The 11,190-nt window shown below is 40.9% G+C and overlaps 1 protein-coding gene across 1 annotated transcript in view; it reads right to left on the reverse strand.

Annotated features, from left to right (window-relative positions):
- The window catches only part of galnt18b (UDP-N-acetyl-alpha-D-galactosamine:polypeptide N-acetylgalactosaminyltransferase 18b), a 96,091-nt gene extending 93,476 nt beyond the window's left edge, over positions 1-2,615 (reverse strand). The window contains exon 1 of the mRNA XM_074617117.1: positions 1,792-2,615. Within this exon, the coding sequence (XP_074473218.1) occupies positions 1,792-2,029 (238 nt within the window). The 5' untranslated portion in view covers positions 2,030-2,615. The remainder of the gene's footprint in view (positions 1-1,791) is intronic.
- Positions 2,616-11,190: the final 8,575 nt, after the last annotated feature.

Consider the following 11,190-nt stretch of genomic DNA (forward strand, 5'->3'; position numbering starts at 1 on the left):
CAAGAATCTGGCAATACGATACGTATCATGATACAAGGATAACGATTCAATATACTGCGGTATATTGAGATACTGTAAGCAAGGCGATATATTTAGATTTTTTAAATATAATTTTAGGAAAACTGTCATAGTATAAAAAACACACCAAAAATACACTGTTTAAAGATTAGGCAAAAATAACACATTTATACTGCATGCAAAAACTGCATTGTTTTTGCCCAAAACTCCATGTGATTATCATTTTCAGATTGTCAGATTTTTTTAAGAGGTTAATTAAAAATCAATACATTGTTTTGGAGAATCGATACAGTATCACAACACATAATATCGTGATACTCGTGTGTATCGATATTTTCTTACACCCCTAGTGTTAAATAGTGAGCTTTAGAGGTGCAGGGTTAGGTGTTTTTTAATGAGTAATCTTTTTTTATAATTATCTCTACTGTTAGATGAAGGCTTTCTAAAGTGGAACATCACTGTAGAAATGTTCCCAGACCATCCTGATGTTTTTTAAGCACAAATCTACCATGAAATGATCTTTTCTGCCAGAGTAATAGAAATGGTTGAAACATGTACTTTGGTGGTTAAGTCACCTGAACCAAAGCTCCGCCCTGCAGATGCCTACGGGTGCCAAGCTGAAATGGAGACCTGCCTCCAGGAGGAATGTTTACCCAAGCTTAGCACAGAGCCCTTATTGCTCAAAGCAGCACGAGTGGATTTCTGTCTGCACCAGTCCAGCTCTGTGCCTTTTCAGATTGGGACCTGCCCAAAACGAGCCCCCCTGTGATGACAGGAATAGCTCTCTTAAAAGACACAGAGGGGAGAGAAATTAACTGTGTGTGATCAAGTGTAAAGTAACTGTACACCCGGAGAGGAGGAGAGGCTTGAGGGAATTTGTGAAAAAGAGATTCCAGACATTCCTAAAAGTAAGTTTGACTTAAATAATGTAGAAGGAGCAGGGCTTCATAAATATTCCCAATTAGCTTTGATAGAGTGGAAAATTATCTTTACAACTTATCCACAGCCATAATCAGACTCCAGCGTGGAATCTGAACTGTATTTTAATGTCAAATTTTTTTTCTACTACCAGCTTTTTACTCTGACTCTCAATGAGGATGCATTATGTTGTGCCACACTACATTTTCAGGTGGAGTGCAGTTCAAGATGAGGAGTTTAATGTGTGCTTTTCTAAAGAATATACAGATGGTTTCAAATTAACCTTGATGAAGCATATATTTAAGAGAATGAATGAATGAGATTAGTTCACTGTAAATCAGGAGAGCAATGCTGCACTTTAAAAACTGCACTCAATAGCAAGACTTTATTTAATATATAGCTATTTATGGCAGAATCATAATTAGATATTCTTATATTACAGCCTGTTTGTTATCATTAGTATGTAGTCATATTATTTCTTTATATTAATCTTGTCTCTAGGTGGAGGCTTCAGATAAGCCCAGTGGGTTTTTTGCCTCTTCCTGCACTTTATATTATTCTTTCTTTTTTTTGTTATGTTGTATAGTCTTAAATTGTGCAATATAAATAAATAAATAAACAAATAAACCTATAACTAATTATTTAGCTATTGTGTGAAGCCATTGTACTGATGCTATCTTGCAGTCATTTGTCTTCTATCACAACCTCCAAATAACCTCGTTAACAGACAAAAGAAGTTGTATTAATTTCCAAAAACAAACACATCCTGTCTGTGAATTTACACTAAATGTATTCCAACTTTCTGTTTTATGGAGCCCAGATGTTGTATAGGTGCAGGTACAGATGTTTAGTTACCTTGTATGTGCTGGTTGACCACATTCTCCAGCCGGTCGAGCCTCTCCATGATCCGGAGAGTGTCTCCTCTCTTGTCTCCCTCTAACTTTCTCTCCGGTAAAGGCATGGGAACTTTGATGTAAATATTCGCGATGTAATTAGTGACCCATCCGACGTAGAGCAGGCAAACTATGTTGGTCATGCCGCTCAGTATCACGCATGTGGACACCAAAGTTTTGGTTCTCCTGGTGCAAGCCATGCCCACATCTCCTCCATACAGTATATATACAGCCTGCAGGAGTACCGACACACTGGAGCAATGGGGCGACAATCACCCACAAAAAAAACACAAAGAAACACAAACACTGGAATAAAAAAATGAAGTTATTTCCAGCAGCGACTGTGCAGGGATGCGAGATCCAAAGCGCAGAAGAGCTTTTACTTCAAAAGTATACCGTGCCTATTTTCGGCGCTGGTTCTTATAATGTCAAATATCTACAGGTGAAGGTTGCTCCTCTCGGTCCATACCGAAGCTCCGTCTGCTCCGGTTGCATGTGAGGTTCAAGGAAACAGGAGAGACACGGAGCATCCTGCTGCAGCCAATGGGAGGAGAGAGAGGACTGACAGCCTCCGTGCTGCGCGCTGCGCACTGATCCACTGTGAAAGTGGATCTGACCGGACTATTTCTATACAGCAGCAGTGCACTAAAGTGGTGTAACCTATTTCTGCGACATATTTGCGCCACACCGACCTTAAACTGCTCCAGTTGACGTGTGGTGTTCTCTATAGTATAGGAAGCACTTCAGGAGTTACTGTGATGAGATGTTTCCACGCGAGTCCTTTGCTGCAATACTGGATCAAGCCACGAGATAGAGACAACGGGGTCTCCATGAGGAATCAAGGGGGTCATGATGTTATAGGTCTGGCTCTGGTCCAGCTCTCTCTATATATGAAGAGGATGCTGGAGGATTCAGAGAAGAGAAGAGGCTCTGCTCTCTCATCATCTCTGCTGTAATTAGACCAGTGCAGGAAAAATATACCTGCTAATTACTGCAGACCTGCTCAAAGACCACAGATATACAGTATATACTGCAGCATGGAAGACCTGCAGCACTTGAACCTGCTGAGACAAAGTAGTCCTTTTCTAACCAAACTGTAAATCAAATGTTGAGGCACTGTTATTGCTTCTGTATAGGTCTACCTTTTTAGGTGATTATTGGATGTTAAAGGGACTGTTTGTAAGAATCAGAAATGCTTCTTAACAGTGACGCCTGTGGCCGTTAAGTCAATCAAAGTCAGCGTCGGGCTCGAGGTTGTGCTCGCTCTACATAGACATGAACGAGCGTCGCTCAAAACAGTGAGACGACACACGTAAGCTTAAACCACAATATCACTCTATATTTCACCTGCTTGGCAGTAATGTTAGCTGACCAGACGAAGGTCTCTCCATGAATCACTGCTGATCCTAGTGTTGGCTTTTCCTGCTTCAGCCTCCCGACCACGGCCGGAGGGAGACACCGGCACCTGGTCAGAGACGATAACGTTTCTCTCTGCGGAGCCCCGTCACTTCACAAGACACGGAAAACCTCTGTTGGTCTGGAGGAGCTGCAGCATTTATTTCTGTACAAATGTCCACTAGATATCTCAGAGCTACGAAGTCTTCTGCAGTGTGTAGTGTTCGCGCATCCACGTGAGGTGGAGCGAGCTGAGTGAAGGCAGGCAGGCAGGCAGAGGAGCAGAGTACAGCAGAGACTCCGGCCCTGGAGACCAAAGCTACGGTCTCCCCCGCGTCCTCCGACCGCGGCCAACACTGTTTTGGAAGACGGGCTTCACTAGATATAACTTTGAGGTTTTGGTGCTTCCGTGTAGTTTGTGTTGGAGTCTTGTCTGAACAGCGTAGCCACACGTGAACGCGCACACGCGAGCGCGCACACGCGAGCGCGCACACGCGAGCGCGCATGGGACACCGACCCGGGTGATTTATACGTGTAAGAAGTTACAAACAGTCCCTTTAAATAGTGGAATTTTCTAGTGATGGGGAGATGAAGCTTCATGAAGCACTGAAGCTCTCTCTGGTTCGCAAAAGGGTTCATTTCATGAGGCTTCATGTGGGCTTCATGTGCACATGAAACCAAAAGTATAGTCAAATAGTGTAAAACAGGCAGATATATTTCATATATGTGGCAGTGGTTTAACCGGACAGATGGCAGTGAAAGCTTGTGTAACTTCAGTGAAAATGATAGATGGGAGACTTTTTTTTCTTCGTTTTTATTCAGGAATAATAAGTTCTCAGCTGTATTTTGGCTTCAGGCCTCTTCAATGACGTCATTGGTTTAAAACGATACAAGCCTCGATACGTGCTTCACAGAAAAACTTCCTGGATTACACAACACACGCTCCGAAATCTCGGCACAGCACGTAACATCACTAGAATTGTCTGTTTGGAGGTCTGTTTGCATATTTCTGCAGCCAAATGGAGGCTCATTAAAGCTTCAGTAGGCAGAACGTTTTTTGGCATCACTGGGCAAAAATAACATAATAACCTTTCAGCATATTGTTATTCAAGTGTTCTGAGAGAAAACTAGACTTCTTTTGACCGTTTGATCAGAGTTCGCGAGTGATACACAGCTGCTCAGAGATGGCAGACTCCAGCTCGGCTCTGATTGGTTGTTTTGCTTTGTGATATCTTGCAGATGCCATTAGGAGGATCATGATTATTTCAGATTACTTGTCTCATGCACTACTGTCAGGATATAGTGACCGTTTTATAAAAATACATTTTTTAAATCATATTTGCTCCAATTCTACCCTCTGCAGCTTTAAATGGCACAGCAAGAATAAAAAGCTTAAAATATAGCCACAGAGAAGAAGGTTTTGCCGATGTTCACTCTCTAAACACCTTGCACTGTTTTCTCATATCTGCAGGAGTGTACTGTGATGTGTTTGCAGCAGCCGAGCGTCTGGGCTCAGTGTGTCTGACAGCTATTTCTTTATTTTTCTTTTCTGTGAGGTTGGTTGACTTGTCAATTCTTGCAAGCCGTCCTCCTCCTCTTTCAGAACATCAAATACTTGTATTCATTTAAGGACATCTTGCATTTGTCTGCAACCGAGGAACCCTTAAATGCACATGGAAACATCAGTATGTGAATGAATGGCATGTCTTTTACTATATTTTTTTACCAAAATTCTTGACTGTGTTTTGACAGTCATTTCCAGTATCATCTTTTCCAGATGATTATTTTCTAATAACAGCCTTTGTCATCCAATCTGCCAGACAGCTACAACACAGCAGGCCGCCAGAGTGAAAGCATTATATTCAGTGATGGAAAAAATGAATGTCACATCAATATAATACATTATTAAGGGAAGAAACAGAATTCTTATGACACTTGATTTCCCATATTTTTTCCTGGATGACTACAGCATGTTTTTGAAGTGTGATAGGGAAAGAAAACAACACAAACACTGACAAACGTATTTGTTTGCAGTTATATCAACAATCACTGCCTTTTCACAGCAAAATGCAGCTGAATCATCGTGTTTGTGGGCGACTATCAAACATTTTATGATTATAGAGACAGAACAAAATGAATCAGCTGAGAAAGAACACTTTAAACCAGATTATTTGATATCTATGGCTTCACATTAAAATAATGCTTCGGCATCAATAATCGTCTCTAATTTATTTTGTCAGAGTTACCTCGTGTAGCCTCTCCTCCATATATCCTGATCTAATGACAGACCACCTCCTCTGTCCTGTCTGCTCAGCAGCAGCAGCCATTTATGGCTGTGAGATTATCAATGCAGGAGCATGCAGCCCATTCATCTCCGCTAACAGAGCTGCCACACACAGTGCAAAATGGTATTTTCTTTAGTTTGCAATACGAAGGGTTTTTCTATTTGCTACTTACATTGATGTGATGAAAAAGCGCTTTTTTTGCTCGTTTAATCTCATTTTATCCAACAAGATTCAACTGAAAGTCAATAAACTGTTCGTAGGAGTGTGTGCGCTAAAGTTGCTGTTGATGGAACAAACTGTCTTTTACTGAAGGTCCATTATTAAAGGTTGAAATGCTGACTATTGACCAGGATGTAAGTCTGCTGGAGCTGAAACAAGAAGTCAATCAGTCAATCGACAGAAAAGTAATCCGCAACTTTGTTGATAAGTTATTAAAGGGATTGTATTTAAGTTTTCACATGTATAAACATAAACATGTGTGAACAGGTTGTAACCTAACCTAAAAAATGAGACTCTCTGCGACCTTCTGGGTTTCCTCTATCAGCCTGTAAACTGCTTTTAATGTGAAGAATGTGGGACGTTTTTTCCGGGAAAATCCAACGAATGTGACGTCACGCGCCCTCGCAAGTGCCTTTATTTTCTGCTCCGCTACAGGGCTAACAGTGTGCAATGATAGCTAACGTTTGGTTAGAAATGGAGTCCACTAAATCCAACAAATGACCAGCCCCCACCACAACTCGGACTCCAACACAAACTCCACCGAAGCACAAAAAAACAAAGTTATATAGTGAAGCTGGGCAAAAAGTAGGATCAACATCGGCTGGGCCTTTGATCCATTCAGGGACCTTCGTTTGGTAAGCTAACATTACTGCCAAGCATGTGAAATACAATATCGTGGTTTTAGCCCAGTTAATCAACATGATGCCTGTCAATCACGTTCAGTCTCTTGTGTGTCGCCTCACTGTTTTTTTACCGCTGCACACTCGCGTCTAGCAACAGGATGCTGACTCTCACTGACTTAACGGCCACAGGTGTCACTGTTAACAGGCAATTTCCGATTCTTACATAGAGCCCCTTTAAATGTTTTAATTTAATAAAAGTTTTAGGTTTGAGCTTCTCAATTGTGAGGATTTTCTGCTTTTGTCTGCTTTAAATCTCTTTAAAATGAATATCTTTGGGCTTTGGACTCTTAGTTGGACAAAGCAAACAATGTGAAGACGACAGCTTGGTCTGACAATTATTTTCATTATCAATTATTCGGCTAGTTATTTTCTTGTTTAATTGATTAGTCGCTAAGTCGGTCAGAAAATATTCAGAAATGTCCATCACTCTTGTGACATCATGGCCAAAACCCAAACATATTCAGTTGGCAACGATATAAAACAAAGAAAAGCAACACATACTCACGTTTAAGAAGCTGTCAAATTAATTTAAATGATTATTTGATTATCAAAATAATTGGCCATTAATTTCATGTCTGATGGATCAATCAACTAATCGTTTTTCTCTAGAAATTGATGAGGATTTTCAGGGTCAAATAATCTAACCAGCCAAATATTCAACCTTGCACCAGTTTCCTCACATAGCTGTTTTTTGCATAGTTCCACTTTCAGATGACCTAAAATATACTTTTAAAACGTGAGCTATAGAGAAATATTTCATTGAAATCTGAGAAACATTTAATTTCTCTAATCAAATCTTGGTTAATGCCTTCCACTGACTTCAAATGGCCTGTGTGATGCTTCTCAGACTGCAAACTCTGCACTGTTTAAAGATGAATAAAATGAATGTGGATTGAAATTATAATGAGAAAATCATATCTGGGCTAAGTCAGTCACATTGAAGAACCGGCTGAGCTTGTTTACTAACTAATAGTGTGATGATGTATCAGTGCCACTGGTGAGGTCTGATTTCACTTTGTTCGTGTTATTCACGACTCTTTTCTCTATTTAAAGGGCAGCACAGGAAAAACAAAGCCTGCTCTTGCGAGTAGAGTCACTGGATGTTGTCGTGAAGATGATTTCGAAGCCGTGTACACATTTAATTGACAAGCCATAAACACCTGCAGGTGTTAGACCTGCAACTTCTATTGATTTCTTTTGAATTGGAGCCAGCCGCAGGGACACTTTGAGGTTGGTATTAGGGACCTGCGATCCTCCCACAGAGTGATCCACCCGGCCAAGCAGCTGTCACATTTAGTCTGAACCAGTGCTCTTGTGGGCTGATTAATTACTGTGTGTGAGAGGTTATCCTGTAATCATCACTGGGAGGTCTCAGAGACAAAGCCCCTACCACTGTAAGTTCCTCAGCTGTGGAGACAGCGACCATTAATCAACAAACCACACACTCGACATGTAAGGATTAGTCATTGACAACGCAGGAAAGATAAGTATATAATTGTGATAAATTTTACATCAACCTCTCTAATTAACTGCTCCAAACACCCATAAATTATAGAGGATGTTGTCCACGTTGAGGCAGAGAAAAGACACTGAATCCCTACCAGCTTGAAAAGGTGCTGTTCTGCGGCTGACCCCCTGATTGTCTCACAATCCACCCATTAAATGGTGGCAATGGTCGACTCAAATCCACCTTTCATGTGGTGTGGGAGGCTGACCCTTTAATACGAACTCTCCGTGGGTGGGGGGGACCGACAAGTAAAAGGAAATTTCCCCCGAGACGCAGGATCATTTTCAATTAATTCAGCCGGAGAAAAGTCAATTAATTTCAGTTTCAAAAAAATCTTTATATACCCTTGAAATAAATATAAAGTCACTTTGGTGCCAGGTGTGTGAGGCTGCTCTCCAGTTTAGTTTTTTGTGATTATTTACAATATTTATTAAAGGGACAGTGTGTGAGATCTAGCTGCATCTAGCATCTACGGTGGCCAACATGAAAACGCGAATGGCCCTCTCTAGAGCTGCTGTAGAGTACTGTAGCGCAGGTCATTTGGAGAATGGCAGAGTCAGTGTGTAGTGTGTGTGTGCGTGTGTGTGTGTGTTCGGGAAGTGAGTAATGAAGTAAGAGAGAGAGAGAGAGAGAGAGAGAGAGAGAGAGAGAGAGAGAGAGAGAGAGAGAGCGGCAGCAAGTGTGTGAGAGCCTGTAAACAGAGTTATTTTAGCTTTGAGAATATCAAGTGAATGGACAGTGACAGTAGCAGTTTGTGCAGAAATAAATGCTGCAGCTCCTCAAGACCAACAGAGGTTTCCTGTGTCTTGTTTCCTGGCGGCTGAGTGGAGTGACAGGGGTTAACTCCGGAGCGAGTAACGTTATCCACTCTGGCTCAAGCAGGAAAAGTCAACACACAGTTGTTTATCCATTCTTGGGCTACTGTAGAAACATAGCGGCCAGCTCCGTGAAGAGGACCTGCTCCCTATGTAGATATAAACGACTCATTGAAAGGTAACAAAAACACAACGATTCTTATTTTCAGGTGATTATACACTAAAGAAAACATAGTATGAATTATACTCCATTTCTGCTAATAGATCCCCCTAAATGTTCCTTTAAGGCATTAGGATATCCACAGGTATACATAACAGCTCACTTGAATATACCACAGGACTGTATCACATAGTACATGCAGACATGCATGCACCAATGCACTCACAGCAATCAACACATGTACACACAGACATGTATTGTACATAGATTTACCCAAAATGTACCATTTTGTATGCTACATTTTAAAAATTCTCTGCGGTTCAAGCATCAGTTAAATGAAAGAAAACTATATTCATAATGTCACATGACAGAAACAGAGTATTTATTTACTTACTCTTCTAATTTACTATCACACATAAAACCTTAAATGAAACTCAAGAATCAGTTGGATGCAGTTTTCTTCCTGTGCTCTCAGTCTCCATCTGACTTTTTATCACCTGCAGCTTGTTAAAAAAACTTCAGTGTCTTCAAGTAATATTCACTGCCAACAGCTGAAGGGTAAAATACCTGATTAAAAGAGTCTTCTTCTTTTTTTTGACTCTACACTGAAGTGTTTTGAATATTTGTACTTTTAAATAAGCCGTCGTATTGAGGTAGATGGGTTGTGTGGACACAGGGATTGTGAAATGAGAATCACATTAAATTCAAGCTCATTTATTTATAGAGCCTTTCATCCCAAGTATGTCTCAGAGGACTTCACAGGGAGAAGGCGAGAAGAAACCTATCTGGATCTGTCTAATCATAATCATTCACATGACAAAGTGAAGTGCTGTAATACATGATGAAACAAGTGAAACGCAAGGCGGCAAACAAAGCATAAGGCTCAGAATAGCCTCACACGTCTAATTAGTGTACAAGAGGTGGACACAACATCACAGGTACCTGTACCATCTAATGCAATCCAGTTCAACAAGTCTGCAATAAGCCAGCCTGAATAACACGCCAATTTCTTAAAGGTCCCATATTATAAAGCAGGTTTAAGCGCTATATAAATACTGTGAAAGTATCGAAACGCTCAATCCATGGAGAAATGCACACAGCCCATATTCAGAAACTCTGCCTTGGAAACAAGCTGGATTTCTGTACATTTGTGATGTCACAAATATACAATATATAGAACATTTCACAGTTTTAAATGTAAACATTCTATGAAACGTATACATTAGAATGAACCTGGTTATGAGCATATTATTGGACCTTTAAGTCAGTTTGCGTGTTATCGATACACATTTTTTGCTTTTCGCACATCATTTCACACATTGACGGTCAGAGAAAGTGCTCCGGAAGTCAGGTGACGTAGTATAAAGAGCGAAAAAGTCAGCGTATGGAGGAGGTCAGGGTGGGTCAAAACAAACACATGACTTTCTCCCAGTAGACTGGTGTTCGCGTGCCCTGTGAAGTCAAAAATCAATCATTACTTGTTTACGTTGACTACTTGACTTATGTACGTGACATCATTTATGTAACAAACGTCCTTATTTGAACCCGAACCATGACATTTTACAGTTTTGCTTGAATTCTCAACGTTAACCTCATGTTTAAAACGGTGACCTTGTGTCCGAATGTGACGAGTTGGGAATGAGAACGCTGTCAAATGACACGTGAAAGTGTAAAGGAGCAGTGTGTAACAATTAGGGGGATCTAATTGCAGAAATGGAATATGAAATTAATAAGTATGTTTTTTGCTAGTGTTTACTCACCTCTCCACGGAGTCCGCCATGTTGCACCGCCACGTTTCAACAATAGCCCTGAACGGACACACCAAACACTGTTAACTTTTTCTGCTTGGGCCGGAGTTGATAACGTTCCTCGCTTCCGTTGCCGCCACTCTCTCTCTCTTGCTTCACCACTCACTTCCCACGTACACACACACTCTACGCACTGGCTCTGCTCCAGATGGCTCTAGAGAGGCCATTCACGTTTTCGTGTTGGCCACCGTAGCTCTCCAACACGCTTGGCACACGGGAGAGGTTTCAGTTGGTTGCAATCTCCGCACCTCAGTGCTAGATACCGCCAGAGCTGGTGGGACAAAACACAATGAACACATAACAATTTCATACATTTGCTGGTAGTTTCTTTATTTATTTGTTGTGTCACACACATATAAGGGCCTAGCCCACACAGACTTATAAGACACTAAAAATATACTGTTGCAGTTGGGAAACATTTCTCAAATGTGAACATAACTTATTTTACACATAACATCACTACTGCAAACAAAGAGCTGTGTCTTCTGT

This window comes from Sebastes fasciatus, chromosome 2 (genome assembly GCF_043250625.1).
Source record: "Sebastes fasciatus isolate fSebFas1 chromosome 2, fSebFas1.pri, whole genome shotgun sequence".
Lineage (NCBI taxonomy): Eukaryota > Metazoa > Chordata > Actinopteri > Perciformes > Sebastidae > Sebastes > Sebastes fasciatus.